The sequence below is a fragment of the Marmota monax genome, unplaced genomic scaffold (assembly GCF_021218885.2).
Source record: "Marmota monax isolate L192 unplaced genomic scaffold, Marmota_monax_Labrador192_F-V1.1 WCK01_AAM20220418_F8-fsc00056, whole genome shotgun sequence".
Lineage (NCBI taxonomy): Eukaryota > Metazoa > Chordata > Mammalia > Rodentia > Sciuridae > Marmota > Marmota monax.
The window spans coordinates 485,391-508,153 of record NW_026695212.1 but is presented as its reverse complement, the minus strand read 5'-3'; the positions used below and the strand labels follow the sequence as shown (position 1 = coordinate 508,153).

General features: G+C 39.0%; 1 protein-coding gene across 1 annotated transcript in view; it reads left to right on the top strand.

Annotated features, from left to right (window-relative positions):
* The first annotated feature begins 14,286 nt into the window (after positions 1-14,286).
* Ppm1h (protein phosphatase, Mg2+/Mn2+ dependent 1H) overlaps positions 14,287-22,763 on the top strand; it is a 270,705-nt gene continuing 262,228 nt past the window's right edge. The window contains exon 1 of the mRNA XM_046430626.2: positions 14,287-14,548. Coding sequence (XP_046286582.1) covers positions 14,304-14,548 — 245 coding nt within the window. The 5' untranslated portion in view covers positions 14,287-14,303. The remainder of the gene's footprint in view (positions 14,549-22,763) is intronic.

Below are 22,763 nucleotides of genomic sequence, written 5' to 3'. Positions count from 1 at the left end.
TGGAGAAATAGAAAACTAAAGGGAGGGAACACACACACACACACACACAAATGGACAGAACTCTTCCAGAAAAGAGTGAGGTGGCATGTCTAACACAGAAGAAAACATTAATAAAATAAAGCCTCATCCTTTTTTTTCCTCCTCTTAAATTGTGGGAAAAGAATCCATCTTGTTTGATAAATTGAAAATTTAAAAGAATTTGTAAAAGGAAGAGCAACAGACAGCACTATCTGTAATCTGGAAGGGAAATTCCTCAAAATAATAATTAAAGGGCTCCTTGAAAATCTATTTATGTGTGTTAGTATACTTGTTTTTAAAAATCAATAAATCTTGGCAACCATGTTGGTGTTTTAAAAATCCCCTGGTTTTTCCACAGCATGTTCAATGAAGACTAGAAACTTAAGGATGGTTAATCAAGTCCTAAAGTTAATAATTACTCTGATGTTTTCATTGCTAGGAATTGATTTGGTAAATAATATCCTTAGTATTTTATGTTTGCCAAGTACTGATCTTGCACTAAAAATGAGAACAGTTTTTTAAAGGTTAAAAACAAAAATAAATATTCTGATTTTCAGTTATATATACGAATAGAAAAAATCAGTGATAATTGATAGACATATAAATTGATAGACATATATATGTCTATCAATTATATATATATATATATATATATATATATATATATACACCCCATATATCTCTACAGACAGTCTCCAACTTACCATGTCATAATAGTGATGTGTATTCAGTAAACACTATATGTTAAAATTTGAATTTCAATGTTTTCCCCAGCCTAGTGCTATGCATTATTCTCTCGCAAGCTGCAGCTCCAGGCAGCAGCACAATCACAAATGGAAAATCCCCGTGGGGTACAGAGTGTTGTGTTGCTGGACTATGATGTTTGAGAGGTGAAGTGTTATTACATGCATTCTTGACTTACAGTATTGTCAGGATACGGTGGGTTCATTGGGACACAACACCATCCTAAATTGAGGGGCATCTGTATGCCTTTAGCGTGAAAACATTCTTACTTTTATTTGAATCTTTCTAATAAACAAGTGAAATCACACTGGAGCCTCTATGAGGGAGCCACGGACCTCTTCTCCCACTCTCACTAAGTCCTGGCAAGGACAACATCAGGACTCAAGTTCCTACCAGGATTTAACTCAAACCCCCATGTTTTCCTTCTCTAAGTCTCCTTCCTAGAAAACACCTTTCATGGAGTGGAATGAAAATGAACATGGGGGAAATTAACTCCTTTGTTTAAAAGACTTTTCTGAGTAATTGAGACTGGAGCAGAAAGAAAAGGCAGTGAAAATTGCTCTGCTGAAATGTGGAACCAGGAGTGCTATGGCTTCCATGTGTCTATGTATTGGAAACTCCATCCCTAATGTGGAGGTGTGGGGAGGTGAGACCTGGTAGATACATGTAAGTCCTGTGTAGATTCATGCTGTTATCATTAGTGGGTTTGCTATCTCAGTAGTGGGTTCCTTATGAAAAACAAGTTGGATCTACCATCTATCTTTCCTGTCAGGTGACACCTTTCAACCATGCTATGAGGCGGCAAGAAGGCACTCAACAAAAAGGACCTCACTAAATGAGATCCTTCAGTCTTGGACTTTTCCAGACTTTGGAGCTGTGAGAAATTTTTTTCTTTATAAAAATTACCTAATCTGTTATAGTCTGTTATAACAGCAGAAGACAGACTAAGACAATCTCTTAGTAAAAATGATGGCTAGCATTTATTAAATATCTACTATGTGTTAGGCACACTGTAAGTACTTTATATTTTTTTGTTTTACAGTCTTTCAGTGAGGGAAAATGCCGAATTATTTTACAAAGTTCTAGTGCCTTATTCTGATGAGCTTTTGGAGGAACCTCAAAAGCTACTATTTTTTATGGTAGGTGCACCACCAATAGCGCATGGGGGTCCTGATTTCACTGTATTCTCATCAACACTTGCTATTTTATGGTTTTTAAATTGCCATCCTAATGGCTGGTGAGGTGGTATCTCAAGAGTTCTGATTTAAATTCCCTTAATGACTAGTGATGTTAACTATCTCTTCATGGGCTTGTTGACCTTTCCCATATTTTCTTGGTGTCTATTTAAGTCCTTTCTCCATTTTTAAATAGGGTAGTTTGTTTTTCTGTTGTTTTCAATTCTTGATGGATAATAATCACATAACAGATACATGACTTACAAATATTTTCTCCCATACTGTGGTTACCCTCTTTACTCTTTTAATAGTGGCTATTAATGTACAAGGTGTCTTAATTTTTTTTAAAGTCCAGTTTGTCTAGTTTTTCTTTTTTTGCCTGTAGCTTTGATGTCATGTCCAAGAAATCACTACCAAGTCCAGTGTCATGAAGTTTTGCCCTGTATTTTATTCTAAGAATGCCTTATTCTAAGTTTTATTTCTTACTTTTAGGTCATGGATCCATTTTGAGTCAATTTTTTTAAAAATATTTTTTAGTGTTGACGGACCTTTATTTTATTCATTTATTTATATGCGGTGCTGAGAATTGAACCCAGTGTTTCATACATGTGAGGCAAGCACTCTACCACTGAGCCACAACCCCAGGCCTTTGAGTCAATTTTTAAATAATGGTATTAGGTGAGAGTCCAAGTTCACTTTGTATATGTATATTCAGTTTTTAAGCACCATTTGTTAAAAACAACCTGCCCTTTCTCCACTGAATGGTGTTGGCACACTTGTTGAAAATCATTTTTCAACTCCATTCCACGGGTCTATATGATTGTCTTATGCCAATACACCACCGTTTTGCTTACTGTAGCTTGGTAGCAAATTTTAAAACCAGGAATTTTAAAAATATTCCATTACATTCAAATTTAGGACACAGTTGTCTTATCCAGATGTACGAAATTAAACATTTTCAGCATGTAGAAGCACCTGGTTTGTATAGTGAAACAGACTGAATTTGTCCCACCTGCCACATACACAATTAAGAACAAAATTTCTCCTGCTGAGAAAGGAAGTTAACTCTGCACCCTGACAGGTGACGAAGAGGCTGAAAGGGAAGATCACCCCCTTGCCAACACAGGGTAACTAAATCTGCATGCGTGTATTTTCCTGCCTGTTGTCCCATGTTCACCTCTTCAGGCCAACTAAATCTACATATGTGTTGTCAACTGACTTTTGTTTCTATAAATTGTCACTATTTCTGTGGACCAATCTAGCTGCCTCTCTCCAATTTAATCAAGCTGCATAGGTTCATTTTTTACCTTTTATCATTTTTGTCTATTTCTTAAATGGGTGGGCAGCTGAGATCCAGGCGGGGTCCCTGGGTGATGCTGCCAGTACTGAGGACATTTATATTAATTTGGGTAAACTCCTGGACACCAACATTATGGATACTGACCTAGGTCTATGAACCTTTTACTCCATCTTCTTTTATTTCTAAAAAGCACTTCTAAATTTTTCGAATTTGGCTTTTAAGTGACACACTTATTATTGTTGTCTCCTTTTTGCCATAATCATTTTTTACTCACTTTCTCAACCATTACATATAGCATATGATAAATATTACAGATGCAAGGAGGAAAAAAGATAGTCAATTCATTTATATGGCAGGAATCAGACAGTTGCAACACAATATGATGTTCTGTAATTATGGATACGGTTATGTAAAAGTTCTAAGGAAGATCGTAACTGCTGAAAGGATGTGGGAGATATGAAAATAATCAGAGTTAGCCACCGGATGTGTGGAGAGGGACAGAAGGAAGGGCTTCCGGCATCTTAGGCAAAGGGAGTCAGGGCCAAGGACATCAGAGAGTACGAATAGCAAGTAATTGATAAGGCTGACACACAGAGTTGTTGGAACAGAGGAAAGGTTAACCTGTGACTAGAAAGGTAATGTGTCACCATCTATCAAGGCTCATACAAAGCATTTAATCAACTGGCCAGTTAGAGTATAAAACTGGGAAGGAAGTAACATCACCAGGTGCTGTGTGGTGACAGCTCCTTTTAGCTTTGCTTGAAAGACAGCTCTACCCAAACACCAGCAAGTCTGCCATAGAAGTCTGAGATCAGGAGGAGCTGAGCCAACTCAGTAATTTAACTGTGGAACAGACTGGGGGGGAGAGACTTGGAAGGCAGATTCAACAAAACTGGTTGACAGATTGGGTAGGAGAATCTGAGAAAGGGGGAGGGATGGAAGATGCCTCCCATATTTCTGGATTGGGTAGGAGGATGTTGATGTCATCAGCTGAGACTATAGTATCAGGAGGAGGAGCAGAAGCATCCAGAAGAGATAATGAATTCTATTTATGACATGTTCAATTTGAGGTGGCTGTGGGATATGCAAGATGAGAATGTGGAGTTAGATTAAAACCCTTTGAGGCAATTAAACTAAAAATATTACAAAACCATACAATGAAGGAAGCTGTGGGGACCCATTTGGCCCTCCAGACTTGGAATAAAAATAATTTTAAGATGAAGACATTTGAATTTTTTTTCCAGTAATGGGGGGGGGGGTGGAGGTGTTAAACCCAGGGGTGTTCTACCACTAAGCTGTATCTCCAGCCCTATTTCAAGACAGGCTTTTCCTAAATGACCCAGGCTGACCTAACTTACAATCCTCCTGCCTCTACCTCCTAAATTGCTGGGGTTACAGGTGTGCACCACCACACTTTACAGGCATTTGATATTAAACACTGTAAGAAAAAAACCTTTTCAGAGCTTCTCATAAATGACTATAAGCAGCAACTTCTGGGAAATGAGGGTGATGATGGGGTTCAGGGCATGCTACCCCAAAGCATGGCACCTTGGCGTTTGAGGAAACAGCAGAAACAGGAAGGCCTCTATCTGACCCTCCCTTACCCTTCTCCCTGAAGCAGGTCATTCTCTGAATGACATCCCAGAGATATCTTTCTAGTACCCAGAGGAAAGGGATGTCCTCATCTCTAGAGACAGGAGGACACAGAGAAAAATATGAACAACAGACCTTGTTAAATTGCCCTAGGTTTACTTCCATGAGCTCATACTCCTTTATCTAATCATACCTCTCCACACTGTGCCGTTGTGCCTCAGACTGAACATAAAAATACACAAGTTTCCCTGATCTATGGTTCTTCCCTTCTGTGGTTCTTCATTTCATACATGTAGATGTATGAATAAGACTTTATGTCTGTCTTTTGTTATAAAGGCCCCAACCACGAATCAGCAATAGGTAGGGAAAGAAATTTCTTCTCCCTTCCATTACCAAAGCCCCCGACAAAGGAGGAAGTATGTCTTGACACACCCTATCACTAGGTTCATGGCTGAGACCCCTATAACAAAAGACAGGTTAATAAGGAGAAAAAAAGCATACAATGTTACTTAATTTTTTTTCTGTTGTTTGTTTTTGTTGTTTTACAACATGGGAGCCTTAGTAAGGAAATGAAGACCTGAGCAAAGGAATAAACCTGTGTATTTTTTATGATACATTTGATTTTTTTTAAAAGTGGGTATCCATGAAGAAATAGAATTGGATTAAAAAATTAATTTCCAATGATAATAAACAAATAAACAGAGCAAGTCCTTCTTGTTCAGATTCTTCTCTGTGTTTCCCTATTGTCAGAAATAAGGATTTTCTTTTCTTCCAGGTATAGGGAGGGTCTCTTTTGAATGAGGGTCTTCTGTCCTGCTTCATGGAAGGTCAGAAAATCCTTCTTCGCTTTTATGAACTTCTTCAGGGTAGAAGGACAGTTGGAAGGCTAGTGTGACCTTCTTGACAGTTTTCTCAAATGCCAAGGTGGCATGCCTTGATGTAGCTTGTTCTGAACCCCCTCATTTCTCTAAGGGGGGTTTCATGGCCATAAAGAAAACAGAACACTCATATCTGAGTAAACATTACTATAATTTTTAAATTTTTTCGATTTGTTCTTTTAAAAATATGTTTTCTAAAGAGACCTATTTGTCCTTCCCATAGACTTTTCTCCTCATCCTTTTTCCTTATTAAATATATGAGCCCTAAATTCTAACTAGCCTTTTGAGTTACTCATCCCTGAGCATTTGTGCATGCATGAACATTGCACGTATAAACTAATTCTTTCTTTTTTCTTACTAATCTGTCTTTCATCTGTTTAATTTGCAGACCTCCATCAGAAGAACATGATAGCAGAGGGAAAATTTTAACTTCTGAATCTAAGACTTTGTCCCCAAACAGCAGGAAAATGGAAGTGGAGACCTGAATGGAATTTATAGGAAAGTTCAGAATCAAGGGCTAATAAATAGCATTGGTACTTTTCCAAGATTTTATTAGCATAAATTTTGACCAATAGTGTTGGCCCAAGAGCTATATAAACTACTATACTAGTACATTAAGGCAGTAACCTACTATTGGGTCCCCTCTCACCCTATGTGAGTTCTGTCTCTTTTATTCGCACTTGAAAAAAATCTCACTCCTTTCACCCTTGCCTTCTGTTATTGTACATGGATTTCATTCTTCACATTTGTGGGATAAAAACCCAGAAAGAAATTGGTGGTGATCTGCTGGCATCTGCAGCAACACTGAAGGGCACAGCCCACCATTAAAATCTGCAACACGCCCCTCAATAGTAGTGGAGAAGAATCCAACCACTCAGAGCTGACAACGTCAGGCATCTCCTCCTGTGATTAGCTGCTAACACGCAAACAGGCTTTCTCAACTGCAGAGGTCTTCAGCTTTCATAGACCCCCACCCAGGAGCAGAAGTGGAGAAGTAAATTTTGTTTCAAACTCCAGTTTCACTTCCCTGCAAAGACCAAGAATGCTTTGGTTATTCTAATAGAGGCCATGTTGGTACCTTTGAAAAAATGACCAAGAATGTAGTTACTTAAACATTTTATTCATATATAATATTTATATATATTGCTATGACATACATGAATTTATTATAAATGCAAATGTATATAAATGCATTTATACAAATGTATATCTTTATGTATTTATTTATTTATTTTTATTTTTCCTGTTCCTGCTTCGCATATGACAGAAATATATGCATAGACATATATTGGGTAATCCAGTCCTGAGAGATGATCAGGAGGCAGTAGTCAATTGTACTTCCTTCTCTACAGCTTCCCATATGCTGAAGAATTCTCATATCTGCCCACAGCAAATGTTCTCAGGGTTCTGCACTAACAGCCCATGGAAATCAAACAAAAAGGGTAGGTTCAAACATTTCTGAATAGAAACAGCTCATGAATCTCATTCAGCTCTTTCTGTATCCATTTAGAGTAGAACATATGGGTCACTGGTTGTTTTCTTATTTGACATATTCCCTGCACCTTCATGTCTTCCTGCCCATTAAGTAAAAAGTACAAGTTTCCAATGTGTCAGTGTTTCTCAAATGGTTTGTATCAGAATCACCTGGAGGATTGACAAAGCTAAATTGTTGAATCCTACTCCAGGGGTTCCGACTCAGTAGGTCTGAGAGAGGGAATTCACTTTTTTAAGTGAATCTTGGTGAGGGGTGATCTTGGTGAGGGGGCAGGTGATCTCGATGAGTGGGCTCGTGAGTGGATGGGTAGGGGGTACCACAATCTGACATTCCAATTTTCCATAGCCAAAGCAATTAGAAGAGAATTGAGACAATTACCCAGTTATGACAAGAAATTAATTTTTTTAATTTACAAAAGTAGGCACATGGCAGAAGTTGATAAAAGTAGGATATGTTCATTATAAACGTCATATTGGGGAGGGGCACCCTGCTTTTGAATAAAAGAAGAGATTATTTGCTGTGACACTCAATTTTATTTTGGTTTTGGAAAGATGACCCTAAAAATATTTACAGACAAGCATAAGAAATCTAATTTGATTCAAAATACAACTGATGACAAAAAGGACAAAGCAGCCAATTTTGCACTTCAACACCTCCTAGCTTGCTGTCATATGTACTGTTTATAGATGGATGCTGATCCCCTGAGAGAATAAAGAGTAATTTGGGTTTAAGGTCTTAGTGAAGGAGCTGTCTTTAGATGCTTAATTTCTGAATTTTTGTGAATCACATGCACTTCTCTGAACAAACACTGACTTTCCTATTCAAGGAACAACCTGCATTTGTTACTTTAGTAAAGCCACTATCTTGGAAAAATAATTCTGATACAATGATTTTCATAGGGCAGCAGAACAGAGGTGATAGGTCGTATTTAAAAGGGAAGTTGATAAGGCAAAAGCTTGGAAACATGTTGGTAACATTATAATCTTCTTTTTTAAAGACATTTTTTTCAGCTGAAGAGAATTTGTAATTTCCATATTACTTTAGCACAACCCAGGCAGCAGCTACCAACTTAGAAACAAGTTCTACCTAAACCTCACTGGCAAGTAGTTGGTCTAGAATTTGGAACAATTTCTAAATGACATTATTGCACTTACAACATCTAAGGTAGCTAATGGGTTGTTTTGTTTCCAGATCCATTAAATTGAAAAAAAAAAAAAACTTGCAAAATCTTCAAGATAACTGAAGTACTGGATCTTTGCTTAGAAATGGTAGGAAAAAATATTTTGTAAGGTTGACTTTCTGTAAAGAAAGCACATGATTGCTTCATTACTAAACGGAAATACTACTTATTTCTCTCTCTCTCTCTCTCTCTCTCTCTCTCTCTCTCTCTCTCTCTGTCTCTCTTATGGTGCTGGGGATTAAACTCAGGACCTTGTGCATGTGAGGCACACACTCTACCATATCCCCAGCCCCTGGAAATACTACTTATTTCTATAAAATAATTAACACTATGGTGTAATTACTAGCTGTGTGGTCTGGGGCAAATCATTTATGCACCTCCCAACTTCCATTTCCTAAAGAGTAAACTGGTAGTATAGGTGAAGAGCATTAGAAATAATGTTTACCTTATGCCTCTGGTTGAGAGCCCTGGGAGCCATGTATGTAAGCTCAACCTCCCCCATAATGCAGGGTGTTGTCGTGATGCTTATCTATTTAATCACCCCTTCTGTACCTAGAGTACTAGGAATGTACATGCTGTTCTAACTTATTATCAAAATAATTCTACAATGTAAGTATTGTTCTTTTCATTATTAAAAGTGAAGAATATAAAAAGGAAATGTTTAATATTTTAATATTAAAAATTAGTCCCTACAAAAGAAAACAGATTTAACTAGAGAAGGGTATTAACTGCAGGCCAACATCAGTTATAACACTTATAACTACCAACTCACATATCCATACAGCCACCCTATAAAAATATTTTTGGTTTCATAGTCTGAGAATAAGCCCATTTCAGAGTCTAAAGTAGATAGTATAGTACAAGGAATTATGTGAAAGAGATTCTGATTCATACATTCCCACATAAGTTACAAAGCAGTGATTCCTGTCTCGGACAATGTAGAATAGGATAGGATAGCCCATAGAAGGTGGGCAATGGGAAGTCATGGGAAAGTCAGGTGTAATCTATTGATTGAAGGGACCAACTATTCCTAAACCAGGTGTTTATAATCTAAGGAATGTTTGCATTCATGAGTGTGAATTTTGCTGACACTTTATAAGCTTACTAAATATTTGATATACATAAAACTCTTGTTTTATAAGAAAACTGACACTTACAAATAAACAGTATTGTTTTCTTTGGAGAAATAAGTAGCCAATCCCTTTCAATAAAACAGGGATTTCCAGATAATACATTACTTCATACTAAACCAGAATTCAAACTATTTCTGAAGCAAAAACAAGTTAATATTACCCTGGTTTATGATCTATATCAGGTTACTAGATTCATATAAAGGAGATTTAGTATCCTTATTATTACCAATCTAAATATTAACTGAAATTGATGAAGACTTTTATCAGACCTCAGGTGGTGAAAGTTCTGCTTATAGATAGAACAGATCTTAAGGGATAAAACTAAGAAAAATCGAGGGCATGCTGGGGTTAGAACTTCATGACAGAGCTTTTGTCTAGCACACATGTGGCCCTTGGATTCAAAACCCAACTCCATTAAAGAAAGGAGTGGTGTATCAAAATAACAGATTTGATCAAGTTTAAGAGATTTTAGCTTTTCCCTTCCCTGAATGAGATCCTGCCCCCCTTCCCAGGGTTTGGCTATGATGCCCAGAACTGCTGGGCTCAAGAAGTAATGCCTGCCTCAGCCTCCTGAGTAGCTGGGACTACAGGCATGCACTAGCACACCTAGTTATTGGGATTTTTTTAATAATTAATTTATCATCTGAACTCTACTACTTTTAGGGTTATGATAGGTGCTAGAAATATAAACATGGTTAAGAATATTCTTACCTTGTAGGATTTCTACTGGGAAGACATGTAAACTCTAATTACAACACTGGAAGGCTAACACCATAAAAGAAGCATGAATCTAGAGCTTTGGAAGGGATGATTTCTGGAAAGGCATCTGTCATATTTCCCCTGGACTGATTTTCATGTGAGCTTTCCCTTTCTTCTTGAAACAAATAAAATGCCTCCGATGTGTATGTGTTTAATTTTTCTTCCTTTTATTCTTTTCACCAATCTTCCCCCCAATGATAACATCCAAACTAAGAAATTAATATTGGCACCACATTTCAGTTCTTGTTTCCTTGGTCCCCAATCTGTGACAGTTCCAGTCTTTCCCTGCCTTTTAGAATTTTGACACTTTTAAACACAATGGGTCAGATATTTTTTTAGAACATCCTCAGGTGAGATTTGACTAATTTTTTAATGAATATATTGAGATTATGACTCTTTGAGTTCATCGTGTCAGGGATAGAGGATGTTAGTTAATACGTGTCACCTTAACTTTTGCTTGGTTAAACTGTAAACTTCTGAATGAGAAATCTCTAATTATATATAGGTGTGTTCGAACACTAACCACCCAGCCCTTCCCCCACCTTATTTTTTTTTTACTGTGTGTAATATCTTTTTTTTATTTGTTCTAATTAGTTATACATGACAGTAGAATGCATTTTGACACATCGTACACAAATGGAGCACAACTTCTCATTCCTCTGGCTGTACATGATCAGAGTCACATCGGTAGTGCAATCATACATGCATATAGGATAATAATGTTCGTCTCATTCCACCATCTTTTCCACCCTACATCCCCTTCCCTCCCCTCATTCCCCTTGCCCAATCCAAAATTCTTCTATTCTTCCCAAGTGCCACCCCAACCCCCATTACAGATCAGCATCCGCTTATCAAAGAAAACATTCAGCATTTGGTTTTGTGGGTTTGGCTTATTTTGCTTAGCATGATATTCCCCAGCTCTATCCATTTACCTGCAAATGCCATCATTTAATTCTTCTTTAAAGCTGAGTAATATTCCATTGTGTATATATATCTCACATTTTCTTTATCCATTATGGAGATTCCTCAGAAAACTTGGAATGTAACCACCATTTGACCCAGCTATCCTATTCCTCTCTTTACACCCAAAGGATTTAAAAACAGCATACTACAGGGAGACAGCCACATCATTGTTTACAGCAGCTCATTTCACAATAGCTAAACTATGGAACAACGTGATCCCCAGCCTTTTTTATATTTTATTTTGAGACAGGCTCTCATCAAGTTGCTCAGGACCTCACTAAGTTGCTGAGACTGGCTTTGAATTTGTGATCCTCCTGCCTCAGCCTCCTAAACTGCTGGGATTCTAGGTGTGAGCCACCATGCCGGGTGAACAATTGCCTTTTAACATTGTGTTTTGTATATTTTGGTAAGTAAATTTTATTGAGTTGAATTTAATATGGTCTTCCTTTCATTTCACTTAATAGAAAAGTTTTAGTATTGACATTAAGTAGGATTTTTTTAAAAAATTCTGATCTGTGATTTTCAATTTAAAAGTAGTACCTGATAATGGTATATTATAAATAGATAAAATCCAATGATACAGAGCCATAAAGACAAAAGTAAGACTAACAATTTCCACAGGCTTCCATTTCCCCCCTCAAACAGCACTAATTATTAATTATTTAATCATTTGGCATAATTAAATTTGATAATATTAGCAAGATTTGTGAACCAATGTTTTCCAAGAAGTTGTCTTTCTGCTTTTCCATAACCTAATTTTTACCTATCACAGAAAAGTGTTGATTTGTCATTTAGCTTTGCACAGCAAACTTTGTCCTGCAAACAGAAATACTAACTTTCTTTAGACTATTTCTATAATAAGAGATGGAAATACAGTTTCTGATTTCAATGAGTGGTAGCCATCCTTCTTAGAGGGACCCCTGAGAATAAGTGACTTTCACACCTATTACAGGTATAATTTCTGGAAGGATTTGTGTTACTGGATTCAAATGATGCAGTGATCAGGAATTGAGAGAACCTTGAAGTGCTATACACTGTATATATGGCCCAGTCTGTCCTGTTACACCCCCTCCCATCCCTCATTCAACTTGTGAGTTTGAATACTTTATAGAATATTAATTTTGGAAATACTTACATATAGACCTTAGATGCTTTTCATATCAAAATAATCTCATTGCTTGACTCATAATACTATAGCTTTGTTTATTAAATGATCTTATGCCATCAATAAGACTGCACCATTTAAAATTCTGCCCCCATTTTAATAGAGGGAGAAGGGAATCAAGATAAAGTTACATTTCTGCTTTGTGAGAGCATTACAAGAACACAGTAGTGGCATTTCACTGACCATTTGAAATACTGCCATCTTTTTCATAATTATTCAGTATATAGTTGAACTGGAATACATACTCATGAAAAAGTCAAAAAAGAAAACACAAATGAAGGGGGAGAAAGAGGAGGAGATCAGTGCAGTTTGCCCGGGCTTCCCATAACAGTAAGAATTCCGATTCCTCTTCTGAGAATTGGCCTCTTCTCTAACACTTGGGCTACTCACTGAGAAGAATGAGGGCCTGTATTCCCTCCCCAGCTCCAAGGGAGCTGTTCGGTGCATAACTGCACAAGTAACACAGAGTCCTGGCAAATTAAACGGTAGGTAAACATAGGAACAGGATATGGAATAAGTAAACATGAACAGGATACAAGTATTAATAATGCAAAAATTCCAACAACAACAACAACAAAAATTAAGGCCAATATTTAACAAATGTTACCCTTGATGAAGCACATTCACTATTTCACCCTCATTTTTCTGTTTAGTTTTAATATAAAATTACCAAAAATATTTTATCATTGTAAGAACCTAACCATTTTTAACTTTAGCATTTTGAGTTGCTGCATTGTTTCTTTAGCTTTACACGTGCTCTTTGATAATTCTGTTGGAATGTTTTAAATAAAAAGAAAATAAAATACAGCTACTGTAAGTAGCTCCATAGAAAACAGAATCAGCTTTGAAAAGATACTTCTGTTGCTACGTTGGGGAAAAATACTTGTACAAATTTGTTAAGCAACTGAGTACGGGTTAAAACAGTGCTTGTTTCTGATTTCTTAGAGATCTTTTGTTTTCTTCACTGTTGAGCTTATTCTAGGTTCGAAACAGGTTTGCTCCTCAGATAATGATGCTTGAGATGGTAATGAAAGAAAAACAAAAGTAATTCTACAAAGCGTGGGGGTGGGTGAGGGACACTTTTAATGATTTCTGTGCAATCGGCGTGGGGTTAAGTCTCTTCGACCATGTGGTTCTTCTTATTTCCATCGCAGGACTTGGAGCGGTCCGGGTCATGATTGTACCTGTCTCCTTTTTCCTCTCCAGATCCCGAAGTTTTCCTTTCCGAGGGCAAAGGCAGTCTTGCTCCCAGAGTGGTTTCCTCAACTGGCTTCGCCCCAATGCCGCGAGCCACGTGACAACCCCTAACACCTGTACTGCCACCGGCTCACAGCGCCCCCAACCCCTCCGCCAGGCACCGACCCTGCTGGTCTCCCTCTCCCTTAGGAGGTCAAGGTCCTGGTGCAAGCCTCTCTCGGACCGGCAGGGGAGGGGCTGAGCCACGGCCACAGCCGCAGACTGAGCCCTTGCAGCCTGATTATCACATGACACGGCGGCGGTAGCCGTGGCAGCAGCCGCCGCGGCTCCGCTGGCTCTCCGGGTGGGCTCAGTTCCGCGCACGCAGGAGCTGAGCGCAGGGGGCGGGGAAGGGACCTGCTGCAGCGGCGGCCAGCCAGCCGCTCCCGGAGCGCTCGGTGTCTCTCCTGACCGGCCCGCCCGCTCCATGTCGCTCCGTTGCGGAAGTGTAGCTGGGGGAGGAGGCGGCGGCGGCACCGAGTACAGGAGGCCGGGGCTCGGCCCCCTGCAGCACTAAGCTCCAGGAACCCCGTGCGGCGCGCCCCAGCGGCCCGGCTTCCCGTGCGCCCGGCGCCCGCCGCAGCCTGCATGACCCGCGCTGAGCTTCGCCCGGCCGCCGCTGCAGCCTCCAGCTCGCACCGCTGCTGCCGGGCGCCGGAGTAATATGCTAACTCGAGTGAAATCTGCCGTAGCCAATTTCATGGGCGGCATCATGGCTGGCAGCTCAGGCTCTGAGCACGGCGGCGGCGGCTGCGGAGGCTCGGACCTGCCCCTGCGCTTCCCCTACGGGCGGCCGGAGTTCCTCGGGCTGTCTCAGGACGAAGTGGAGTGCAGCGCTGACCACATCGCCCGCCCCATCCTCATCCTCAAGGAGACCCGGCGGCTGCCCTGGGCCACTGGCTACGCAGAGTGAGTGTAGCGACACCGGCGGCGCCCCTGCTCTCCTCGCGGCCCTTCCCCGCACGGTTCCAGCCTTTCCCTGCTTCTGGGATCCAGGGCTCCCCACTGGCTGCCGCAATCCAGGCCTCGGCGGGGACTGCTTTACTTAACTGGTCATTTCCCTCTTCTCCCCCTCCCCCTTCCCTCACCCCCTAGGACACGGCATCTCTCTCCAACCCGAGTTATGGGTGGTGAAGCAGAGGGTAGCAGTTGCTGAACCGTGGGCAAGCTGAGGTTGACCAGGTCCGTGAATCCGGGGGCTGTGACACTTGGGGGGGGGGGAAGTGGCCAGAACAGCTCTGCTGAAGTTAAAACGTAGTAGGAGAATCTGGTATCTGTGCGCCCACCTTCCAAAAAAAAAAAAATCTTGTTCCTCCATGTGGAGAGTTTGTGGGGGTAGAGGCTTGAAAGATCTGTCGCCGCGCCTGGGGGCTGGTGTCTGAATTCAGGAGGTGGCTGTGTTCGTGTGCGTGATTGTACATTTCGGAAGATCTCAGTTTCTCCCAGGTCCACCTGAGTTCGTTTGATTCTGCTTGAGCAGGTAGTAAACGCTGGCGTTCGGCAAATGCCAATACTATTTCCCCCCGTCCTTGGAGAGGATGGAAACTTATTCCAGATGTCTAATACAACGTTTTGGTAATCAGCTTTGGAGATTAAGTGAGCGTTTCAGTGATTTGCTCTTTTAAAAAACTGATTGAGTTAGGTTGACAGCCTGGAGTGGAAGGGAGAAAGGAGGGAGTGAAGATTTTATTGCCCTTCCTTTACTCGATGACCACTTCTCCATTGACTATTAATAGCCCATCTTATGAATGGTAGGATAAGTAACGCCCCGCCCCATCTACTATTTAAGCTTTACGAAATTGGAAGTGGGAGACACTATTTAGATCAGAACTCTCAAGTTTATAATGACACTGTGGGTGCAAAAAGTGCCTTCTAAACCCGGGTGCCTATCATACCTGCCTCTTTTCCTTTAACCTCATCCGCTTTATAATCTTGGCCCTCCCCTACCCGTGCATAGCTTCGCTCGCTGATTGGTTCATTCCCAAACCAATCAGGTTCCCCTACGCCTGGGCGCCTGGATGCTGACCCGGTTCTGGTGGCCCGGATACCCTGAGGCAGGCATGGTTTCCGACGCTCCAGGTTCCGGGGCAAGAGAAGGCTTGAAAGGCACTCTGCTTAGAATCTCGAATTCTCGTTTCCATCCCACATCATCCTTTAATCGGTCCTGCATGAGCCTCTGCATAAATGGGGGTGGACAACTGGAATGTGAGGGACAGAAGTGAGAGTGGTGGGTACTTCAACAGGAAAAAAAAAAAAAAAAAAAAAAAAAAATATATATATATATATATATATATATTACAAATATATATATATATTTGTAATTAACGTCCTCTTCCATGCTTGACTGATATATAAATATATAAATTTATATATTTATATATCAGTCAAGCATGGAAGAGGACGTTGATTACAATACAAAATAGCATTGTAATGTCCAAGGAAAAGCCAAAACAGAACTAAAACACCTGTATAAAGAAAGACTTAAAGAAAAAAGTGCCTACCAAAACACATAAAGCAGTTTCCTGCATTAAAAATAATAATAATAATAATAAATGTTTAAAAGCCCATTTGGACCTTTTGCAAGGCAAAAAGCAACTCAGAGGCATACTCCATTATATAATTGGGCTGGGGAGGTTGTGCCTGCCCAACACCTGAAAGGTAGGGGTTTATTGTTACTCAGTGGGTTTGGCAAGGCAGGGGTGCCTGGGCTTGAACCACACAACACACGGCATGGAGGGATATGGTCAGAAAATACTGAGAGGAATGAAGATAGTAAGACATTGAAGGTGGAAACCCCTTGGGCACAGGAAAAGGAAAACTCAGATATGAGTGGAAGAAAGGAAAAGAAAAAAAAAACAATTTCAGAATGTTTTAGATATGTCAGGGTTACGAACATAATGTTCCAAGGACTGTGAAGAATAGAAGGGAATTTGAAAAGAGAAAGTAGGAGGGTCAGGAGGGTGGAGGGCTCTACTTCAAACTTGCTGTCCCCCAAGAAGCTTATCTTTTTCCTAGACTAGAACAGAGAGCTGTTTAATTTTGGCTAGAAAGGCTATTAAAAAGTTTCAGTTTTTAAAATTAGTTATAAAAGTAGCACATGCATGCTAATTCAAGGAAAGACCTGTACACAAATGTCACTCCCTGTCATCCCCTATCACTCTCTCTCCAGCAGTAATAGTAGTCCAGTGTTTGGGTGATGTGTGCCTTTTTAGACTTCTTTGGGTGCCTATAAACACATACTGGTTTCTTTTCTTTCTTTCTTTTTTTCTTCTCCAAACAGGTTCATACTAAGTATATTATTCTATAGCATTTTCACAAAACACTTTGTCACTGATACTATCCCAAGTAAATAGAAGTAGAATTACCACATTCCTTTTACAACTCTGTGTATACATAGTGTTTCCAATAGCTAACATAGTTAATGCCTACTCTTTAATGTTTCCACTGTTTTCAAATTCACATTATGTAATCTGATTCTCAACAATCTCCTGGGGGTAGGCACTACCATTTCTACTTTATAACTGAGGAAGCAGAATCACTGAATGGTTAAACCTCTTGCCCAGGGTCACACATCTTAGGAGAGCCCAGAGACAACACTAAACTCCACTGTCTTCAGTATTAAATTATGAAACCTGCATCTGAACCCAGGATGAATAGCTAACATTGTCTTGTCACCTCTTTCTTCTTACTCCTAGTCTTGTCAGATATTGTATTGCACCACTTCCTCAAACCTTGGGCTATAGTTTTTCTTCCTACAGAGATACACCCTGAGTGACCAAAATGGCTGAAATAGAGAAGGGAAGAGAAAGACAAGTGGGAACTGTGGCCATAGTCACAAGGGGCCACGAGTAATGTTGCTCTTGCCCAAAGGATCAGCTGAGAAGAGGAAATCCTCTTCTCTGTGCTGGATGGTACCTAGTAGAGATAGGAAGGGTGCTGGTGAGCCAAGTCTAATCAGAAGTGCCTTGTCTTCCTCTCTTGATATGGCATCTATACACAATGGAGTACTACGCAGCAATAAAAAATGACAAAATCATAGAATTTGCAGGGAAATGGATGGCATTAGAGCAGATTATGCTAAGCGAAGCTAGCCAATCCTTAAGAAACAAATGCCAAATGTCTTCTTTGATATAAAGAGAGCAACTAAGAACAGAACAGGGAGGAAGAGCATGAGGAAAAGATTAACATTAAACAAAGACGAGTGGGGGGAGAGAAAGGGAGAGAGAAGGGAAAGCATATGGAAATGGTAGGAGACCCTCAATGTTACACAAAATTACATAGAAGAGGATGTGAGGGGAAAGGGGGGGCAAACAAGGGAGAGAATTGAACAACAGCAGATGAGGTAGAGAGGGATGATGGGAGGGGAGGGGAGGGGGGATAGTAGGGGAAAGGAAAGGTAGCAGAATACAACAGTCACTAATATGCCATTATGTAAAAATGTGAGTGTGTAACCGATGTGATTATGCAATTTGTATTTGGGGTAAAAATGGGAGTTCGTAACCCAATTGAGTCAAATGTATGAAAGATGATATATCATGAGCTTTGTAATGTTTTGAACAACCAATAAAAAAATATAATAAAAAAAAAAAAAGAAAGTAAGTCTGGTCCAGCCTTCCTGGGAAGGAAGAACTGGCCCCACTGGAATGGGCTTGAAAGATTCAAGAAAGGGGTTAATCACCAACCTTTTTTAATGGTAGAAAAATTAAAGAGAAATGGTCTCTTTTTTGCCACATATTACTAATCCTTTTCAAGAAGAGATAGTCTGTGTTATAAATTAGAGAATAAGCTATAAGCAATCTGTATAAAACTTGGGATACAGAAACTGGAGATGGTTATTTATTCTTTCAGAATTTATTGACATTGTACTGATGATATTTCCTGACTCCTCAAAAAGCTTCCTATTGTGTCCAAAAAAAAAAAAAAAAAGCGCCACTTAATTAAGTAGAATTTATTAGGTTATACAGTCCTGGAAAGCATTGCAGTTAATGACAATATCCACTAAACTAAAATCTTCTCAGAAATATGCATTCATAGGTTTTGTTGTAAAATGTGGCTTTGAATTCACTGAGTATGTGAAGTCTGCCCAGAGAACATCCACAGGAAAGCAACAGTCTGACCCAGAGTCATGGAGCAGCTAATTTTCTACAAGTTCAAATACCCAAGTGGTCCCTGTACTACAGAAACCTGAAAGTCAGTTTCCTGATTTTGTTTTAATGAATTAAAAATGCACTTTGACTGACTTTCTTGTTTTTCTTCCTTCTTGTTCTGTTTGCCTAACTTTTCTCCCATTCATAAGCGGTTGGACTTAAAGACGCAGGCATGCATGGAGTTTGGCCTTAAACAAAAAGCCAAAGAATATGCTACCATTTTGAGTGACACTATTTTGGATATTAAAGCATGATATTTAAGTTTTATCAATGGTACATTTCTTGGTTCAAAAAGAAAGAATTTTAGTATAGTTTTATTTAGGTTATAGGTATAATTATAAAATCTGTTTTTCCTCTATTACCTTCCTATAAAAGTAACCCTGGATATGGATACAAAAAACAAAACAAAAAAAGCTACTTTGAGAGCCTCAAGAGCCTCTGTTAAATTTATGTTATGTAAGTTCTTTGTGTCTCACAGATTCAAAACTGTGAAATTTTGATAAAATAATCTTATTTAAGTCTAGCACCCAACCCACAAGTATTTGGATTTCTTTTGGAATCTATAGCCTTTCTGTCTCTTTTGGTCATTGCTAATTACCAATTACCAGCAGATAGCATCCATTGGCTGAGAAACTACTATTTCTCCCTTGCCCTAAAGCTCAGAAGTCCCCTGGTCTTTCATTTTCCCTTCTAATCTCCCCAGGCATAGATTACCCCTTTTACAGAGATCTTTTTGCAGAGTTCCTGGGGTACCCATTTTCTTAGGGAAAGGTATCAATGTCCTGCCATAGCTTAGGAACAGGATTTAACCATTCAAAATGATGTGTATACCCTGTGTTTCAGCTCTGGTTTAGATAGACAGTATTATCTTTGATGTTCTTCACCACAGAGCATTTGCTATTTAGGGTTACAGTAATACTAACTGATAACTTAAAACTGTATACTGGAGTTATTTCCTATAAACATATTATTGTTCAATAAAAGGTAGTTTTACTTCTTGATATTTGGTAGAAGTAACCCAAAAAAAAAAATCCCAAGGACATTTTAGGCCTTTTGATTTAACTAAACAGAGGATTGATATTTTTTATCCTTGAATTTATGCCCTACTCTATCAGAAAATAAACATCATTCATCTGCTTCCATTATGTCTCTCATGAAGTTGATGAAATGAATAGCACTCCTACTATGTGTCAGGCATTGGTGCCATGCTGGTCCTATGGTTTAATAAGATACAGTCATCATCATCCTAAAGAAAACTTGATAACATAGTCTTCCTACACACCTTTTCTGTCTTTGAAATTAAGTCAAAATGGAATCATGGATTCATGATTCAAAGGGGCTCACAGGAGGGTTTTGCTTGTTATGATTTTAATTCTGAATGCTTCTGGGCTATTTTGAATCTTAGAATTTGTTGCTTTTATGTCACACTAGGGATGCAAACTAATTTTTTCCAGAGAGCATTGTGATTAGCTCTGTACCTGCAGGTCCAAAGACCTTTAGACATACCCACTGTTAAGAGAAAATTATCTTGATTCTTGTTTAAACAGTAGGGAAGACTTTATTCAAGATTCCTGACAGCTGGGGATTGATAGCTAAAGAGCAGAGGGAGGGGTCAGTATGAAAAGTTACTAAGAGGAGACATCAAACTAAACTGAACTGAAGAAGTAGGATTCTTGTAGAAAGCAGGCCAGAGACCTGTACATAAACGTGAAGGATGAGGAGTTTGATCAGATAGCAAGGTTGGGGTTCCTCCTAAACCCACTTAGCAGAATTTTTACTAAGAGGACAGGATTGGGGTGAAAGTCATGGCCTCATAGAGAAAAGAGCTCAGAGAAACCTAACTGAAGTTTGGTCCATGAGTCTTTGTCATCCCTGAAAGTTGGGGAAGGGGAGAGAAGAAGACAGGATTGTAGTTATTTAGCCATGATTTGATTCTGATTTATATGTGTTGCCTCTGTGACCTTCCACAGTTAACTGTGTCCATACCCATCATGTAAGGGGAAAATGTCTTTAAATTATAGTGCCAACGAAGCAGGAACTTAATTTTATAACTTAATGTTAAGGCAAAGAATTGAGGAACCTTTCCTGTGTGGTTGTTTCAATATTTTCACTAGTTTTCCAACTTAGGACTATAGTAGATACTTTGAAAGTAACTGAAGAATTGGACAGCATTTGATTTGCTTGGCCTATCTTCATATATCTAATCCTATCACTGTTTATGCTTTATTACATGCTGAAAAAATACTAAGTGCAGTAGTTAATGTTTGTTGAAGTATTCCTGCATGCCAGTTCTGTACTAAGCACTTTATTTGTGACTGCAATGAGATGCATGCAGCACAGGTAAGCAATTCGTTCAAAGTCATAAAGATTAGCAAGTGGCAGCTCTAAGACTTATACCTACTTCTATCTGACTCCTTCCTCTGGTGGTTTTAAACTGTCTTGTAAATGTAGCTTTCTCTCTGCTTGAAATTTGTAGGCTTTCTTTTCTTTTTCCCCTTACTCATAGTGTTTTCAATGAACAACTTTTAAAAAAAAGTTTTACTGTAAAATAGTTATCACAGAAAAGTAAAATGGTGCAGAATATAGAAGTTATAAAGAACAAGGTGAAAATTGTAAAACCATCAACCACTGTTAATACTTTAGATCTTTTCATTTTAACAGTTTTTAAAAAAATAAAAGTGGACCATACTTTTATATGTCTTTTAAAATGACTTCTTCATGTAACAATATGTATTTTATTCTTCTCCAAGTAACACTATGTGTTTTATTCTTCTCCAAGTCGGCAAGCAGGGCGACTGCCTAATATTCTGCAGAAGGCATTATTGAGCCCCCCGTTAGGCGTCCCACCTGGGATTTACTCTTAGGTTTTTAGTGTACAGCCTTATATGATTTATTCATCTCACCAAGTTATTTCTTAAGATAAATTTCTAGACATGGAAAGTGTGGGTAGAAGCCATGCACAGTCACAATTATATATTATCAGATTAACTATTAATTCACACTCCAGCCAATAGTGTGTGCTTGGAAATTACTTTAGAATTAAGCTTTTGATATTTGCCATTGATTTAATAGATGAAAATCCACACCATTATAGTAGTTCATGTTTGATTATTTAAAGAGGTTAAATGATCACATATAGGTTTATATAGTAAATTAGCTATTTTAATCTCTTTCTATGACTTTCTGGTTTATATGATTTGTCCATTTTTCTCTTGGAATAATCTTATTTATACAAGCTCTTCATATATTAAGGCATTAACTTTTGGCCTATTATGTTGAAATTTTTTTGTAATATATTCACTTTTAACTTCTTGTTTTTTCCCTTTATAAATGCAAATTTAATCTTTAGGTGATCATATCTAATCTTCTTTATGGCTTATATTTAGTATTATATTTGAAATATTTAAAATACTACATAACCATCTACTAGTCCTTTTAGCCTACTTACTCCTCTTGTTTCTTTGCAAGTCATAGAAATGCCTTTGAGCTAACCTCACTGAGAACAGAGGCAGGAAAGAGGGGTTATAGAGAATTACCATTCTTCTTATGGAACCTAAGCATAGCAATGCAGTTGTAATTCAGAAAGAGCTGCAACACTGCACCAGAAAGCCACCTAGGAACAAAGTGGCAACTTTTAAGTCTTTTACTAGGACCTCACATCTGCCTCTTTATACCACCATCAAGCAACCAGACCATACCAACTGAGTCTTCAATTCCAAATTTGAGTTTGGGGAAAGAAAATATTTGGCTCACTTTGTGTCATATATCCACCCTTGGCATGCATAACTGTGGCTAGGGACCCAGAATTTCATGTGGGCCCACTCCTGAGAACAGGCAGTTCTTCAAGGAGATGGTGGTAGTTTGGTCTGGCAGGTGATTCAGAAGATTCTACTATAGGTGACTCGTTGAGAGACAAATACTTGAGTCTTATTTATTGCAGGCTTCTGTTGGGAGATCGTAAGGTGAAATGACCTTGT